This window comes from Tamandua tetradactyla, chromosome 19 (assembly GCF_023851605.1).
Source record: "Tamandua tetradactyla isolate mTamTet1 chromosome 19, mTamTet1.pri, whole genome shotgun sequence".
Classification (NCBI taxonomy): Eukaryota; Metazoa; Chordata; class Mammalia; order Pilosa; family Myrmecophagidae; genus Tamandua; species Tamandua tetradactyla.
Genome location: NC_135345.1, coordinates 70561986 through 70581707, shown reverse-complemented (window position 1 = coordinate 70581707; position 19722 = coordinate 70561986). Strand labels below are relative to the sequence as shown.

General features: G+C 36.5%; 1 protein-coding gene and 1 pseudogene across 5 annotated transcripts in view; both read left to right on the top strand.

The window, feature by feature from the left end:
- LOC143663678 (UDP-glucuronosyltransferase 2A1) overlaps window positions 1–19722 on the top strand; it is a 60405-nt gene that overhangs the window by 36866 nt on the left and 3817 nt on the right. For 3 of the 5 annotated variants that reach the window (XM_077137157.1, XM_077137155.1, XM_077137159.1), the window contains 4 exons: window positions 14069–14217; window positions 16385–16516; window positions 17956–18043; window positions 18508–18727. In XM_077137157.1, the coding sequence (XP_076993272.1) occupies window positions 14069–14217; window positions 16385–16516; window positions 17956–18043; window positions 18508–18727 (589 nt within the window). The remainder of the gene's footprint in view (window positions 1–14068; window positions 14218–16384; window positions 16517–17955; window positions 18044–18507; window positions 18728–19722) is intronic. The other 2 variants (XM_077137158.1, XM_077137156.1) reach the window with 1 other exon arrangement.
- On the top strand, window positions 329–986 carry LOC143663746 (UDP-glucuronosyltransferase 2A3 pseudogene; annotated as a pseudogene).

Genomic DNA, 19722 nt, shown 5'->3' with positions numbered 1-19722 from the left:
GATGGGTATAGGTTTGAAGTGCATCTTTGGCTATGGAAGGATTCTAAATGGAAAATTCTTGGCTCTATATCCTTTTCTTCTCCTGCCCGATTTTAAAAATTAACTTTATTTACAAAACTCTGTATTTTACATATATTTATAACCCTAATTTTATTCTCTTTTCTCTGCAACTGAAATCCTATTTTAGTGCCAGAATAGATTTATCAAAGGGCAAGTATTATAATTTCCTGAACCTTATTTGAAAAGTTAAGTGGACATCCTTCCATGGAGGTTAAAATTAAATCCAGAGCATAACATTCAAGGTTCTCCAAAGCCTCCTATTTTACATATGCTGTGTTGTCCTAGCTGTGTATTCTGTGGGAAGGTTCTGGTGTGCCCCTGTGACATGAGCCCTTGGCTCAAAGTAAAGATCATTCTGGAGGAACTCACACAGTGAGGGATGGTGCTGACTCCTTTCTACATTTTCCTCACTGACCACAGTAAACCTGCCACATTGAACTTTGAGTTGGTTCCTGGGCCTCTTGACAGAGACAATGCTGAGAACATGGTATATGAATTTTTGGATATGATTGTTAAGGTCATGCCAAACTTATCCTAACAATCAACAATAAAACTGCAAGAAATCTTTCCTCAGATAACAGTATACATGACACTACTTTGTGACCATTGCAGTATATAATATAATCAATACTCATCAAGAAGCTCCAAGAAACCAACCACAGTGTAATGATGCTAGACCCCATGATGCCTTGGGAGAGCTGAGAGCTGAGTGGCCTGCAGTCCCTTTTGTGCATATACAAAGGCCTTTTATAGATTACAAAATGAACAAATACTGCAGGAAACTTCTAGTTTTATCTTCCTATGTACCAGTTCACATAAGGAGACTAACAGATAGGATAACTTTTATGGAAAGAGTGAAAAATATAATATTTTCTTTTTATCTTGACTTCTGGCTCCAGCAGTATGACTTTTGGTTTTTGGGCTGATTTTAATGAGTCATTAACAAAGCTTCTCTTCATTTTAAACTAGTCTGATGGTTAGGTTCTGGTGTCAACTTGGTCAAATGATTATGCCCAGTTATCTGGTCAGGAAAGCACTATCCTGACCATTGTTGCAAGGGTATTTTGTGGCTGGTTGATAAACCAGAAGGTTGGCATATTAAATCACCAGTCAGTTGATTGCATCTGTGGCTGATTACATCTGCAGTCAACTAAGGCACATCTCCCACACCAAGATAATTCAATCAGTTGGTGGCTTTTAGGGGGGAAGAAAGACTCTTTCACTGCTTCTTCAGCCAGCAAGCTTCTCCTGTGAACGTTGTCCAGACCCTTCTTTGGAATTGCCAACTTCACAGCTTGCCCTATGGATTTTGGGTTCTTTGATTCCTATGGTTGCATGAGACCCCTTTATAAATCTCATATTTACAGATCTGTCCTGTGGTTCCTTTTCTCTAGAGAACCCTGACTAACACACCTTAGAACTGGGAGTGGTTTTTAAGAAACAGAATCCTTAAAATGGGTTTTTACAAATGGTTTTCTACTATGACTAGACTCCGAGGCACTAATGATGCTGTTTCTAATAATTAGGATAGCACTGACAGTCCATGGGGTGAGTTGGCAAAAGAGATACTCCAAATATCCCCATTAGATTCTGCTAATTTTATACTTACATGAGGCAAGGCTCTGAATGATAATGTTTTAACACCTTTATGGAGTTTTGTGGAATTAAGAGGTATAATGATGCTGGCTGGTTTTTGTTTGATATGCTGAATACAGTGATGAGGGAAAGGGATGAGCTGAAGGCTTCAATTCGAAACTTTAGCACTATATGAACAATGCAAATGTTTTTGTGTGTGCCCTGAAGGAAAATTTTATTTCCTGTAGTCACAGACTTGAGTTCTCTGTGAACAGATACAAAACCTCATTGTGGGAGTGGCAGATTTAAAACTTAAACTGAAATCTGAAACTTGCAGGGTGTATACTGTTAAAGTAAGGACTTTGATTGGGAAAGAATGGGATCCTGACAGATGGGTGGTGATATATGGCTTGATAATGATGGCAGTGGAGACCCAGGATCCCTAGAATGCTAAGACTTTGCTAGATCTATCTGTAATGGACTACCTTGAGGCAACAACTTCCTGGCCTCCAGTCTCCCCAGAGGAGTTTGCCTTCCAACCTTCACCTCATGAGATTAACCCTTCACTGCCTGTTAACCTTGTAACAACCTCCTCTGGGGAAATGGCGCTCATTCCTCTGTCTAGAATGACTAATCCTGTTTCACCAGATTAAACTGCAATGGAATGCCCTGATGTAATTGGCTTGAAAGACTCTGCTATTACTTTTCATGACCCACCCAAATCACTTGTCTTTTCTTCAAGACCTATAACTAGACTAAAGTCCCAAAACACCCCAGAAGATGAGGTGCAAAGTGTGACTCATGGGAAGTTACACTATCTCCAAAGGAACTGCATAAATTTTCTAATCTATATAAACAGATATCAGGGGAATATGTGTGGAATAGATATTAAGGGTGTGGAATAATGGTGGAAGGAGTATAAAGTTGGATCAAGTTTAATTTATTGATATGGACCCTCTAAGCAGAGATTTTGCATTCAATGTTGTAGTTAGAGGGGTTAGAAAGAACATTAGCGGTTTGTTTGGATGATTGGCTGAAACACAGATCCAAAGGTAGCCAACATTGCCTGAGTTGAAATGTCAAAACTGCCCTGGTATAATGTAGATGAGAGGATCCAGAGGCTTAGAGAGATGGTAATGTTAGAGTGGATTTATCATGTTCACACACTCCAGAAGTGTCCAGAGGACACATCTTTCACCTGAACCTTGAGAAATAGATTTGTGAGACCTGTTCATCAACCCTGAAGAGTTCTGCAGTCACCCTGCTCTATAGGTCAGATATTATTGTAGGAACTGCTGTTTAAGCTGGAATCCTTAAACACAAAGAGGATGATTGGATTCCAAGTTGGCAGAAGCCATGTGATGACAGCTAATCACCGTAGACAAGGTGGGCATGGTCACCAGAATGAACAGCAGACTCAAAGCAGCAGTCTAAATAATCTGAGTCTCAGAGACTTGTGGTGCTGGCTAGTAAATCATGGGGTACCTAGAAATAAAATAGACGGGCAGTCCACTAAATTCTTGTTTGAGCTGTATAAGCAGAAAAATTTTACGTCAAGTGAACAGAAGTCTAATTTGAATTACAAAAACAGAGAATCATGGCCTCTTAATCAATTACCAGACTTGAGACAGTTTACAGACCCAGATCCCCTTGAATGAGGGGAGGGCTATGTATCCTTTCACACTCCCCAAAATTTACACTGTTAACCTTCCTAACAGCCTTCCCCAGGGACACCTTTAGCCTTTTACCAGGGTGACTGTGCACTGGGGGAAAGAAAATGATCAGATTTTCTGAGCCAGACACTGGCTCAGAAGTGACACTAATTTCAGGAGAGCCAAGGCATCACTCCCGTCCACCAGTCAGATTGCAGGCTTATGGAGGTCAGGTGATTGATGGAGTTTTGGCTGAGGTCCATGTCAAAGTGGGTCCATTGGGTCCCTGGACCCATTCTGTGGGCATTTACCCAGTTCCACAATGCATAATTGGAATCTACATACTCAGCAACTGGCAGAATTCCCACATTGGTTCTCTGACTGGTGGAGTGAGGACTATTATGGTAGGAAAGGCCAAGTGGAAGCCACTAGAACTTCTTCTATCTAGCAAAATAGTGAATCAGAAGCAATACTATATTTCTAGAGGGATTGCAGAGATTAGTGCCACAGTAAGGACTTGAAAGATGCAGGGTTGGAGATTCCCACCACATTCCCATTCAACTCTCCTATTTGGCTTGTGCAGAAAAGAGAGGATGACCATGAAACGTCATAAACTTAACCAGGTGATGACTCCATTGCAGCTGCTGTTCCAGATATGGTAGCATTGCTTGAACAAATCATCACATCGCCTGGTACCTCATATATAGCTAGTAAGTAGGCAAGTGCTTTTTTCTCAATAGCTGTCAGTAAGGACCACTAGAAAGTTTACATTCAGGTGGCAAGACCAGCAGTATAACTGCACTGTCCTGCCTCAGGCATATATTAACTCTCCACCCTATGTTGCAATTTTGTCCACAGGGAATTTGATTGTTTCTCATTCCAACAGAACATTACACTGGTCCATTATGTTTATGATAATCATGGTGGTTGGACCTAGTGAGCAAAAAGTAGCAACTACTCTAGATTTATTGGTAAGGCATCTCTGTGTCAGGGGATGGGAGATAAATCCATCAAAAATACAAGGGCCTTCCACCTCAGTGAAATTTCTAGGTGTCCAGTGGTGTGGAGTATGTCGAGATATCCCTTCTAAGGGGAAGGATAAGCTGTTGCATCTGGCCACTTCTATGACCAAAAAAGAGACACAATGCCTATTTGGCCTCTTTGGATTTTGGAGACAACATAGTCCTCATTTGGGTGTCCTATTCTGACCCATTTACTGAGTGACCAGGAAAGCTGCTCATTTGGGGTGGGGACCAGAACAAAAGGAGGCTTTGCTATAAGTCCGGGTTGCTTTGCAAGCTGCTCTGACACTTGGGCCGTATGATCCAGCAGACCCAATGGTGCTGGAAGGTCAGTGGCAAGTAGAGATGCTGTCTGGAGCCTTTGGTAGGACTCTATAGGAGAATCACAATGCGCCCTTAGGATTTTGGAGCAAAGCCCATCTGCTGCAGAAAATGACTCTCCTTTTGAGAAGCAATTTTTAGCCTGCTACTGGGCCTTAGTAAAGAGTGAATGCTTAACCATGGGCCAACAAGTTACCATGAGACCTGAGTTGCCTATCATGAGCTGGGTGTTGTCTGACCCACCAAGCCATAAAGTTGGACTGCACAGCAGCCTTCGATCATAAAATAGAAATGGTATATTAGAGATAGGTCTTGAGCAGGTCCTGAAGGCACAAGAAACTTACATGAGGAAATGGCCCAAATGCCCTTGGCCCCACTCATGCCACATTACTTTTTCTTTCCCAAACCAGAGCTATGGTGTCTTGAGGAGTTCCTTAAGTCAGCCGACTGATAGAGAAACTTGGGCCTGGTTTACAGATGGTTCTGCATAATATGTAGGGACAACCTGGAAGTGGACAGTTGCAGCACTATAACCCCATTTTGGGATCTCCTTAAAGGATTGGTGAGGAGAAATCCTCCAAGTTGGTGAAGATTTGAGCAGTACACCTTTCATTTTACTTGGAAAGAGAACTGGTCAGAAGTGCATTTGTACACTGACACATGGGCTGTTGTTAATGACATGGTTGAATTGTCAGGGTCTTGGAAAGAGCATGATTTGAAAACTGGTGACAAACAGGTCTGGGGAAGAGATATGTGGATAGACCTTTCTGAGTGGGCAAAGAACTCAAAGATACTTGTGTCCCATGTGAACGCTCACCAGAGGATGATTTCAGCAGAGGAAGGTTTAATAATCAAGTGGATAAGATGACCCATCCCATGGATGCAAATCATCCTCTTTCCTCAACCACTCCTGCCATTTCCCAATGGGCTCATGAACAAAGTGAGCTTGGTGGTAGGGATGGTGGTTATGCATGTGCTCAGCACCATGGACTTTTACTCGCCAAGGCTCACCTGTCTATGGCCAATGCTGAATGCCCAATCTGCCAGCAGCAGAGACCCATACTCAGTCCCCAGTATGGCACCATTCCCCAAGGACTGCTACCTGATGGCAGGTTGATTACATTGGATCACTTTCATCATGGGAGGGACAGTGATATTTTCTAACTGAAATAGACACATACTCCAAATCTGGGTTTGCTTTTCCTACATGCAATACTTTTGCAAAAACTACCATGTGCAGATTTACAGAATGTCTTATCCACTGTCATGGCATTCCACACAACATTGTTTTTGATCAAGGAAACCACTGAATAGCAAATGAAGGGAATGGGCACATGCTCATGGAATTCTCTATTCTTACCATGTTCCCCATCATCCAGAGTCAGCTGTGTTGATAGAATGGTGGAATAGCCTTTTGAAGACACAATTATAGTGCCAATTAGGTGGTAGTACCTTGCAGAGCTGGGGCAATGCTTTCCAGGAAGCTGTGTATGCTCTGAATCAGCATCCATTCTATGATGCTGCTTCTCTCATAGCCAGGATTCTTGGGTCCAGCAATCAAGGGGTGGAAATAAGAGTGTCAAATTCATTATTAGGAAAATGCTTGTCTCCTGTCCCTGAATCCTGAAACTCTGCTGATCTATAGGTCTTAATTCCAAAAGGAAGAGTGCTCTTTCCGGGAGACACAATGATTCCATTGAACTGGAAGTTAAAACTGCCACCTGGTCACTTTGGGCTTCTCATGCCACTGAATCAACAGGCATGAAAGGGGTTTGCTGTTCTGTCTGGGGTGATTGATTCTGACTACCATGGGGAAATAGGACTTTAACTATACAATAGAGGTAAAGAATAGTTTTTCTGGATTACAGGAGATCCCCCTAGGGTGTCTTTTAGTACAACCATGCCCTGTGATTAAAGTCAATGGAAAACTGCAACAACCCAATGCAGGCAGGACTACCAATGGCCCAGAAACTTCAGGAATGAAGGTCTGGGTTACCCCACCCACAAGGAACCATGGCTAGCTGAAGTTCTTGCTGAGGGTAAAGGGAACATGAAATGGGTAGTAGAAGAAGGTAGTGATAAATATAAACTATTACCACATGACCAGTTACAAAAATGAGGAGTGTGATTGTATGAATACTTTCTCCCGGTTTTATGAGGTTTGCATTTGTACATAAGCGAATATTTTGTTTTCCTCTGATCATATGATATAAGTTTTATTGTTCATGTTATAGTATTTAAGTCATAGGATATGAAGTTTAAGAGTGAATGTTATCTAAGGACTTGTACCCTATACTGGAGAGATGTATAGCATTTCTGGTTGTATGCAAGACAGTTGAATATTGTTAGGTGAAACATATGTCTGTTATGGTGTTCCATTTGGAAATTAAGTATGTTTCTAAGTGATGTGTAAAACTGCCAAGTTGACAGGGGTGGACTGTGATGGTTAGGTTCTGGTGTCAACTTGGCCAAATGATTATGCCCAGTTGTCTGGTCTGGGAAGCACTTGCTTGACCATTGCTGTGAGGGTATTTCATGGCTGGTTGATTAATTCATCAGTCAGTTGATTGCATCTGTGGCTGATCATATCTGTGATCAACAAAGGCGTGTCTCCCACGATGAGATCATCCAATTATTTGAAGGCTTTTAAGGAAAAAGAGAGACTCTTTCACTGCCTCTTCAGCCAGTGGGCCTCTCCTGTGGAGTTCGTCCTGACGTTTCATCAGAGCCACCAGCTTCAAAGCCTGCCTTATAGATTTGGGACTCTTCCATTTCCACAGGTGCATGAGATCCCTTTATAAATCTCATATTTACAGATATGTCCTGTGGTTCTTTTTCTCTAGAAAATCCTGACTAACACAGCTGTTATCAAAAGAAGCTAGAATGACTCAAATGAAGCATAGGTAAATGAAAATAATATAGTTTAAAAGTATACCCTCCACGTAAATCTCTACAAGTGATATCAATTATCTGTCGATATCTAATGGGAGTTGGGAGGCAAGAAATTCTTTGCATGTTTATACTTTATTTATATTCCTCTAACCATTTCTCTAAGAACTTATATTTAACAATTTGTCATCAAAATAAAACAAAATATAAAACAAATAAATACATTTGAATTCAATTTTCTTTTGTTTGTTAGATATAGGCTATCACGAACAAATCCATGATACTGAATTTACATATTGGGTAAGAGTCCATTTCTAATTTGTCCAGAGATTGTAATGTTTGTTGTAAGAGGGAGATAACCTCCTTACTTGGCAAGGATTAAACGAACAATGATATGTGATTTGTACATTCTTTACTTTGCCTGAACTTTGCTCCCCAAAAGTTTGAGAATCACTTCCTACTCTTAATTTTAAACCATTCCTCTTAAACCAAGTGTTCTAGTTTGCTAGCTGCTGAAATGCAATCTACCAGAAACAGAACAGCTTTTAAAAGGGGGAATTTATTAAGTTGCAAGTCCATAGTTCTAAGGCCATGAAAATGTCCCAACTAAAGCTAGGCAAAAAAAATGTGATGATATTGTGAATTACTGATTATATATGTAGAGTGGAATGATCATATGTTAAGGATGTTTTTGTTTGTTTGTTGTTATATTTAAAAAAGATTAAAAAAAGAAAAATACCCAATCTAAGGCACCCAGGGAAAGATACCTTGGATTACGAAGGCCGATAACACTCCTGTTTCTTAACATCCTTGGCTCACACACATCAGGCTTTATAATGGTCATATATTTCCCATTGATCTCTGCCACCAATGTTGTGGGGCATTCCCTCTTTTACTTGGGTTCCACTGCACAATGAATATTGCCTATTTAGTATCTGACATATGCAATTGAGGTCTTTGTAGCCACTGTTTCAAAGGAAATGCTGGGTCTAGTTATCTATGCCTAAGAAGATAACAAGCAACTCCATTAAAAAGGAGAGCGATCCTTTAGCGGCCAGAAAGCATACAACAAAAATTGGGAAACTTTCAGGGACTTTTTTCTACTTGATCTAGCTTTATTTCTACTGAGTGCTCTTTAGTAAAAACAAACTAAGAAAACAGTTTTTCTTTGTCCATTTATTGAATTTAAAATGAAAGAATGTCTTCTTCTAGATATGTATTTCTCTATTTATGCATATACACACAGTGGTAGATATATATATATGTTTATCATAGGGAATTTCATTCACACTTTTTTTGGGGGGGCAGTGCTTGGACTGGGAATCAAACCCCAGAATTCTCTCCTGAGAATTTCACCACTGAACTACCAGAGCACCCCTTGCCCTGCATATTTCTATTCACCAGAATACATGGGGAGAATTTTATCATTTATGGATTTGACAAGTCAAAGTAAGAATTGCAAACATGTTTTATGAGTTGAACTTAAAGTTTCCATGGTGGACTCATAGGATGGCATGTTCTTGACTAAGGTCTTTTATCATTACACAGTTGTTCCCATGGTGGGCTTCTTTAATGCAGTATGATAATGAACTCAGAATTTCTTGCTCAAAATTATATATATAATTATTTCCTTGGATATATCAATCAATTTTTAAGCTTGTAGTCTAATTTTCAGAACTGAAGTTTGCCCTTGACATGTCCATGGCTCTCATTTCACTGATAAACAAAATATGAGATATTATTTTTCCAGTAACTAGCAAGCAATAAAGGTATTATGAAAAATATTAAGCAAAAAGGAAAGTATGAAATTTGTTTGTCATTGCTGTACTGATTGGCATAACAATAGGTGTTAACATTACCAAAGAACAGAAAGTTTGAAGAAACAATTTTTTACATCTTTACCTTTTCTAAAACAGCTTTCTAGTTTCTCTTTATTTATAAAATTGGAGATGCTTCTTTGGTTTCAAAAAATAGTCTACTAGGGCAAAGGACTGAATGGATTTGTCATCTTATGAATAAATAGAGGAAATATATAAACTTTTTATGAATGAATGTTCTGGGTTAAATGTAGTTTTTAGGCTCTCTGGCAATTTTTTTTAACTCTATCTTTTTTTAGCAGATTTTCTTTTGCTGCAAAAGAAATGTGCCTTCCCAGCTGACAGCTTATTTTCATCCTTTTATTTTCTCATGATCTTCATTAGGCAAATTGGAATGTCCTACAAGTATAATTTCACTATTGACATCATAAAAACAAGTAGCAAATTTACATGGTTTTGTGGATTGAATCACACCTGCCACAAAAGGCATGTTCATGTACCAAACCCTGGACTATGGCTGTGAAACCATTTGTAAATAGGACATTGAAGATGTTACTAGTTAAGGCATGCCCAAACTAAATGGCAATGGGCCTTAACCTAGTATGCCTGAAGTTCTTATAAACAAAGGAAATTGGTCACAGAAAGAGGAAAAGCCACAGGCAACAGCCAGAAGCTGAAACTCAATGGAACCCAGAAGAGAAAGGAGAAGACCCCACAATGTGCATTGCCATGTGATGGAAAAGCCAAGGAACCCCAAGAAATACTGATCAACTAGAAGATATCTGCCCCAGGAGGAAGCATAAATTTCTGTTATTAAGACAATGCATTGTATGTTATTTGTTTTTACAACTGGGAAACTGTTTTAATTTGCTAAAGCTTCCAGAATGCAATATGCAAGAAATGAAATAGATTTAAAAAGATAATTTATTACATTACAAGTTTACAATTTTAGGGACTTAAAAATGTCCAAACTATGGCATCCAGAGAAAAGTACCTTGACTCAAGAAAAGACTGATGAGGTCCTGGGCTTCTCTGTCAGTTGGAAGGCACATGGCAACCTCTATTAGCTTTGTCTGCTGGCTTCTCTTCCAAAGGTTCCCCCAGGAGTGTTTTCTTTGTACATCTCCAAAGGTTTCTGGCTATTTGGGCTCTGAAGCTCTTTCCAAAGTGGTTTCCTCTTAAAGGGCTTCAGTAAGCGACCCATTTGAATGGGTGGAGACACATTGCCATGGAAACCACCTAATCAAATGGTTCCACCCACAACTGGATGGGTCATATCTCCAGGGAAACAACTTAATAAAAAAGATTCCACCCAACATTATTGAATGAGGATTAAAGAGCATGGCTTTTCTGGGGTACATTATAATTTCAAACCAGCACAGAAACTAAAATACATTTTTTAAAAATTTAAATGGACCAAAAGTGTATATAATGAAAAGATAATTTCCTCCCCTTTCCCCCTACGTTTGAACTATTTATTTTTCATATTTCCACATCAAGATATTGTCTATGAATTATTAAGCATTGGTATGTGTATATGTACTTTATTTCATTTTTTACCCAGTAAAAGCAATGATGAAATATTTGTTTCTACCTTTTTTTCTAATCTAGTATAAATTTGAAGATCTTCCCACATCAACATTTAAAACATGTACGGTATTATTTTTATTGACTTCATAATATCCCTTTCTGTGGAAAAAAAAAAAATCAATGAACTAATCTTGTTCTAGGAATTGTTTGGCTTATCTAACTTCTTGTTACTACATAAAATATTGCCTAAACCTGTATATTTAGCTCTACAAGGCTGCCCTCAATAATTGTTGAATCATTTATGATTTATCCTCAGACCTAATGGAGGTTGGGCATCATTTGTTCAATTTTCTATTGGGCTGTTTATCCTATTGATCTATAATTGTTCTGGCATGTTAAGGAATGTAAGCCTTATTTCTGTGGTATGTATTACAAATACTTTTTTAGTCTACCAGTTAATTTTTTGTTTTGTTTTGTTTTGCATGGGCAGGCTCCAGGAATCGAACCCAGGTCTCTGGCATAGCAAGCAAGAACTCTGCCACTGAGGCCACTGTTGCCCACCCTATCAGTTAACTTTTTAATATTTAAAAGAATTGTTATGCACTTTAAGTATTTTAAACATCTTTTAAATGCTATGCATTTCAGATTTTGAAAAATATCATGCCCTCAAAGACTGTGTAAATATAAGAGATTAAGGAATTCTTTATATATTCTATTTTTATGAAATTAAATAGAATTTAATTTGTTTTATGTATTACAGATATTTTTCCCAGTTTATGATGTCTTCTCACTCCCTTTGTAACATCTTAAGTTGAATTCAAGTTTTAAGTGTAATTTTTTTGGATTAATGAATCATTTCCCTTTTGGTTTTTCCACTATGCTCCTGAAGAAATCCTTTCCACCTACAATCATAAAGAATTCATTTTATATTGTCCTCAAAAAGGCTACGGTTTGGTTTGAATTTGAAGGTTTTACTGTACTTGATTTTTTTTTTTTGGCATATTGTAGAGTAGGGTCAATTTCTTTTTTATCTTCCCTCCCTTTCCTGTCTTCCTTCCTTCCTACATCTTTCCCTTCCTCCCCCTCTTCCTCCTTTCCTTTGACCTGGGATAAGGAATTTTCCAATTACCATTTATGGAAGAGTCCCTTTCCTATTTACCTACAAATGCTTGCTTTGTAACTCAGAAATTTCATTACGTGTGGATTTGCATTTATTTACAAAATTAACTTTATTTCATTTTACAAGTTCTTATTTTCCAGTAGGAAATTACCTTCCCTCTTGGAATCTCTTCTCTGGAGCAACTACTGATTATTCTTGACACTTTGCTCTTCCATATACATTTTAGAATCTCCTCTAAAGTTCTATTATATAACTGGACAAGGACACCTGCATTCTAACCTGAGAGTAAAGGAGACATGGAGAACAAGCACCATACCTCTTAAAAGATGTAAACTAGAAATTGTACATACTTATTTCATTACATTCATTTGGAAAGAACCCTACCAAACTAAGAATCCTAAGATTTTATCTCTATCTATTCAACAAGCTAGCATGGCTTACAAAAGTAAGCACAAAAAAAATGCTCAAAAGAGAGGTTTGTCATTATCACACACTGAAGCCTCTTACTGTCTGCCTTATCTATTTGGCCATGCATTGAGGCTGTATCCAAGGATTTTTTGCAATTAAAAGTCATGTCATTTCACTCATTGGTAGATTTAAAACAATAGATTTACTCAATAACAATATTTATGTGAGAACTCAAGTTTAATAACCTATTGATGAAGTATATGTTGTTTTAGAATTATCTATCACTTTTATAATTAAATTTGTTAATTTAATTAAGTCTTTTGATCAATTTTAATTCAGTGTTTTTGTTCCATAATTACTTATGTGCCATTTTTCAAATGTCTTATGAACATTTATCAATCTTTTTTATATTGTGTTCAGTTTCATTTCTCATTGTTGAAGCCCTTTATAATTGTTTTTGTGAATTGCTGCTTTAAATATAGAACTTTTGGAAATACTCTAAGCTTAGTCTTTCTTAAAAAGTAGTCTAATTGTCGTGCACATCAAGATCAACTAGGGGTTTGATATAAGGTAGAATGCCAGATACATGGATTAGGACATACAGAGAACATAAACATGTTGGCCCCGAAGTTGTGAATTGTCATACAGTCTCTGACAATTTCAAGCTTAGTCTCCTTGGGCTAGGCTACTTCACTACCAAATTAAGGCATTGGTTATAAAATTTCAGACATAGCTTCAAAATGTGAAGACACTAAAAGGGGCCATCTGTCTAATTTCTAAGACCCGTGAGTTTTTCTTTTATTCTCAGTTGAAAAAGTATGTTTTCTGTGTATTGCAATGGTTTGCCTAGACATTTGCAAATAGTTCTTCATTTTTTAAAAAATCCAAGACTAATACCTAGATTTTGTCTCCCATCAAAAACCATCACAAATGCAACTAATTAAACATAGTATGCACATGTACACATTACATCTCCAAAAGAGGATGTCATGGGTGTGAATTTTTCAGTTAACTGTTATTTAAAACTACAGATCCATTAAGATAAATGTCAGGATTTGACTTAGGTTAAGGTGGACCAATATTGGTGGGATCATTGACCCATAAGTGATCTAAAGTCTGTAACAAGCTAAAGGCAGGAGTATATTCCTTATTGGAGACTAGAAAGCCATAGAGACATGATTAGGTATATATACATATTATGACTAGCCTATCCTCTGTAAGTTAATAAGAGAAAAATAATGAGTAGTAAATAGTTTAGTGTTTTGGTTAACTTTTTGGAGAATTTATTGTGGTGACACTTCACTTCTGTATAACTACTTCTCTACCCGAAATTCCTCTCTCCCTGTTTCCTTTCCTACCATGCTCCACTCTTCCCTCTCCTTCCTTCTTTTTCCCCCTCTTTCCCTCACCCTCTTTCTTTCCTTCCTACCTTCCTTTCATTATTTCCCTTTCTTTCTTTCTTCCTTCCTTTCTTTCTTCTTTCTCCTGTCTCTTTCTTCCTTTATCTCTCTCTCTTTCCTTATTATTACTTTAGCACACCTTCCCTTTTAACATCTAGAACTCATAAATATGACCTAATTTTACTTTTCTTTTCATAGTTTATTGGAAAATTAGTGCTACAACTTTCCCATTAAATATATATATGCTAATTCCCTCCACCTAACTTTCCTCCAGGAAGACCCACTACATTATGTGAGACTATGGGGAAAGCTGAAATTTGGCTAATGCGAACATATTGGGATTTTGAATTTCCTCGTCCATACTTACCTAATTTTGAGTTTGTTGGAGGATTGCATTGCAAGCCTGCAAAACCTTTACCTAAGGTAGGTCTATTAAATTGGAATTTACATTTCTTATGACATGATACCTGGTCCTGATTTTCCTTTAATGAAAATAACAGACACATATGCTAGATATATTCAAGTTGCTACTCCAGATCTATTTCCTAGGTCTCAGGCACTCTTATGAGTGATAGTAAATCTTTGGGACTTTACATTGTAATTTTAAGCAAAAGAATGATGTGATTGAAGTGACATTTTAAAAATGTCTTTTTGGCTTGTGTTCATATAGTGAATTGGTGGAGAGGGAATTACCTAGGTCATTGAGAATGCCTATTAGTCCTAACAAGCATGATAGAAATCTGAACAAGGTATTTACTGTGATAAGAAAAGGATAAAATTTCTTTCATAAGAACTTCATGGTAAACTCCAGAGTCTTTGATGAGTATGAGGAGGTAAGTATTGAAGAAAGAGATGGATTCAAGGAGGACTCCTGGTTTTCCATTTGTGGAGGGGTTTTTTTTTCTGATACTGGCAAATTTTATTGAGTTAGAAAACACTTGGAAGAAACATTTCTTTGAGATGAGATGAAGAGTTCATTTATGGACCTAGTCACTGTGAGGAGACAATGGGATACTCAGGTGGAGTTTTCTAGAAATCATTTGTGTAGTATAATGGCTCAATCTTAGTAGAGAGCAATAGACATACGTTGAGATTCATCAGCGTAAAGTAGAATTCATAGAAATGGGAAACCCAGATGTTGGATTGTTCTTTATAGTGAAAAAGAAAGTGTTTTTGTAGTGAAAAAGAAAGCTGTATACCATACACCAAAGTAACTGTAGAGTGCCAGGAATGTTGTAAAGTAACAGTATTGTGATTCAAAAATAATAGACAAGCATGATAGGCTGTATTTTCTATGAATAAGGAGTGAGAATTAACATTTACTTGGGTTGTGGGAAAATGAGCCAAACCTCTTTAGGAATGTATTAAGGTAAATGGTGTTCCCAAGAGAGATCTCTCGATTTTTTTTTTAACGATTTTATATGTATTGATGTATAAAATTTTATTTCAGGATTCTGAATTACCTTTTGTTACTGATAAAGTTATAGCTGCAAACAAAGCTCTATTGAGAGTTAGTGTTATAGGAGATAATGAACCAATATCTAACTAGAGATAGAGAAGAAGATGTGACATTATTATCCACAGCTCTCTAGATCATGTCTCACTATTTACTACTGTGGTTGTCCTTCCCAGTCCATTCTCTACCCACTCACCCAACTCCACACATACAAACACACCACATGAATCTCAGGACATCACAAAAACATCTCAGATAAGTGAAATAAGAAGGAGAACATCATTCCCTTCCAAATTCAAGTTACCTATTGATACAGAAGTTTGGGCAGTGTGACTATCAACCATGGTTTATAACTCTTTTGAATGAATTATGTCAGTGATTGGATATGCAGAGTAAAAAGAATAAATTCAATATTGGGAGACAGTCTAATAGATACCCCAAGTCATAGTGTGCATGTTTATAAATATATGCATGCACATGTGTGTGTTGTGTCTATTTCATTCAATTGCCATGTGTTAGGGGAGATGACAGAGAAGCACCATTTCGTGAATATTATGAATGATTATAGTGCACTTTAACCATGTTGTCTCCTTTTAAAACATGTTGCTGTGTATCTTATTTTTAGCAAAGATTTTCTTAGCCTGCTTTAGGAAGGGATGTACAAAAATAGGGAAATTTCCCCAAAAGCTTTTGTCTACAACGAAGTTAGATCAAGTTATAATAATTTATTGGGTGAAAATTGGCTTGCTATTAATTACAGAAGCCTAATTCAGGTTTATTCCTTCCAAGGAATATTTTTATGAGTTTGCAAACTACTAAGTTGTTTGGTAAAATCAAACCCAGAGAATGGTGTCCATTAACTTAGAAAAAAGCTGTCACCCTATTACTTATTCTTTTTATATAATGTTTGATTTCATGCCTTACCTAGAAATCATTGAATATATTTTTAAGCTACAAGTTTCAGACACATATTTTCTCCTAAAGTTTTTAAATGTTTCTTGTGATATACAAAGCCAGCCTAACAATCACTCTTACACTATGCTTGAATATGCAAATTCAGAAATGTAGATAAACTTTTGCTTTTTTCCTGAGGTAATGTATCTTTGCCATACAACTATTTTTTTTTCTCTGCAGGAAATGGAAGAATTTGTCCAGAGCTCAGGTAAAGATGGCATTGTGGTATTTTCTCTGGGGTCCATGGTCAAAAACCTCACAGAAGAAAAGGCCAACCTCATTGCCTTAGCCCTTAGCCAGATTCCTCAGAAGGTCAGTACAACCACTTATCCTGGTGACCAGCTGTTTTACCAACTGCAAAAGAGTGTGGCTACCAGTGATCCTTCAAGATGAAAGTGAAAACTTATTATAATTAGTATAACTGCCGTAGCATTAAGGAAAACAGTATGAAACATTAAAATAGTTATTTAAGGACATTTGGTCATTTACCTTTTCAGCCTTACATTACTATGGAAGTACATCTCTCTGTAGTCATTTGATCTTAATTAAACAGGGTAGAAAGCATAAGCTCTCCGAATTGACCTTTTGCTGTTTGAAATCTTATGTCCTGCTCTAACTATTTCCCAAAGTTCTAAAGTGTTTAAGCTCCAAAGTCCGGGAAAGGAAGCGCTGAAAGGACAAAGAAGGGAGAGGAATTAAAATATACTCCACATCTGTAGGTTTCTTAGGACTCTATCCAAGCGTAGTTGAGTTCACATAGAAGCTTAGATTCATCTAATCATCTACACAGAGTTTTCTACAGTTAAAAGGCAACTAAAGTGCCTAAGAGTATTGTCAGCAATATGCATGTTCTAATTTATGATATTGAATTAATTTTAACTTTGTTGTCACCACATTTTACATTTCAACTCTTTATGAACTCCTATTCACAAAATATTCAAGTACTGTTTATATTTCTATATTTTGTTAAAATACATAAAATTCCATGAAGGCAAGTATGTAACTGAGCATGTTAATATTTTGATTTTGGTTTTAAAACTTCTTAGTTGAATGATACAAGACATCTAAGCTATCCTTTATTATTTAATCTAAATTTGTTGTACAGTCTTCCCCAAAATTGTATATATATATATTATATAATATATATATATGGTTCAAATCCTAACAAAACACTTCATTAGACTATAAGCAAAACTTTTCTCTCAAGAAAAAAATTTAGAAATATGGAAAAAGAATGAAAGAAAAAAGGAAGAAAACAAGAAAGGAAAAAGAAAGGAAGGAAGGAAAGGAGAGAATAATGAAGGGTGAAAGAAAAGAAGTGAACCACCCAACAAGAGACAAATTGTATTTATGAAAAATGCTACATTTGAAACATGAGAGTTAGCGGGTCTCAGCAACATAAATTTACACAGAAGTTATATTGTCGGCAAAAAATTTTCACTTCCAACTCCGATTGATTAAAATGTTTCTTTTCTAACTTTTCTTGAATAATTTCATTATGCAAATCTTCTAAGTGGTAACTGTCAAAATGATAAAATTATAATTAATAGATTACTTGTACAAGCCTTTACAAAAAGAGTGTTGTGTACACATTTCTACTTTCTTTCATTGTTTGCAAAGTTCTTAAATACCTTGCCTTCCAACTATCAAGTTAAGTAGGACTGGATATGTGATTTCTAAGCAGTTCTGCAGTTTTAAAGAGACATAATCTTGTGTTCTTATTTGCAAAATAAAGTCATTTTCTACCACAGGTTTTATGGAGATACAAAGGAAAGGAACCAGCCACATTAGGAGCCAATACTCGACTCTATGATTGGATACCCCAGAATGATCTTCTTGGTAAGATTATGGGAAGGAAGCTATAGAGTTGCATAATGGACAAGTTGCACAACTATTTAACAGCAAAGAAATTAAAAATTCATTTAATATTTGATAAATTTCATGTTTTGCTTTCTGTATCTCTATCTTAAAAGAGATATAGTTAAATAATTGGCAATTAATTTTATAGATTCATGCTTCTAATAGTTGACTTAAGACTATCTTCAGTTCAGACTCATGACTCTTTAAGTTTATGATGGCTTTTGAGAGCATCTTCCCAGTAAAGCTGTCCCAGACAATGTCAAGTCATCCATTTGTCAGGGTGCAATTTTCTGTGCTAGCATTGCTCCATGTGCTTAGCTTTGATAGTAAATGCTTCCGTCTTGAATGACTAATCGTGTTTTATTTTCCCTTCTGTTTCTGAAATTATGTGAATATATTATAATGAAATTCTTCCCCACTTCTTACCCCACACCCCAAACTAGGTCATCCCAAAACAAAAGCTTTTATCACTCATGGTGGAACAAATGGAATCTATGAAGCCATTTATCATGGGGTCCCTATGGTAGGAGTACCCATGTTTGCTGATCAGCCTGATAACATCGCTCACATGAAAGCTAAAGGAGCAGCTGTGGATGTGAACATGAACACAATGACAAGTGCAGATTTACTCAGAGCGTTGAGAACAGTCATTAATGAGCCATCGTAAGTACTACTGCTTTCTAAAGAGTCAGCATGGATGTGATATCCATTAGATAGAAAATGTACAATATCATATCTTTTTAATTGTTTTTTTCATATAACCACCATAACATGACAATTATAAAAATAACTTTCCCAAACTGATTAAGTGCTTTACTGAAATTGAAATTAAACATGACTACAAATAGTCTATCAAAATAGTTTTCAAACTTAATAAATGTTAAGGTTATATAAATTCTCAAAGATTTTTTTCTGGATGACCTGTTAAGTTTTGTAAACATTATATATATGTATATATGTGTATATACTGCACACATACACTGCACACACACACATTTACAAATTATAAGCTATTCAGTAAGGACAAAGTAGGAGTGATAAATCATCCAATCTCAATATTCAGATATTGACATCAACACTCAGTGTATACCATTAATCAGTGTATACATACACAGAGAAGAGAGACGTTGAGCAGTTAATAATTTTATAAATATTATTGGCCCTACATGTGGATTTCTAAAATAAAATTTTAATATACTTTGATTTAGTTGAAATAGTTTAAAATGAAACTATAAGCCTTATTAAACTTTGGATACTTATCTTTATACTCATTTTTTCTCTGAAAGATCGCACTAAAATAAGCAACATGGTATACATACATACATAATAGCACACAAAGTTTTGGGTCACTATTCTTCCCTGTGTGTTTTAAATTTAACCTTTATCATTTAACTCATTGCCATGGAAATAATATTTCCAATTTTTAGTGTCCATATGATACTTTAAATTTATGAATATTAAAACATTTATGATCCTCACATTTCTTAAGTCTTTTTTTCTATATTTGAAGGGATTCCATGTTCACTGCCAATCTTTTCAAGCAGAGATTCTTTTATTCCAACGTATTTTTGAGTTCATTTCTGGGCTGATTATAGTATATAGAATTTTATTCAATAAAGATTCATGAATATTACACTCCGGTGATGATGTTAAACAAT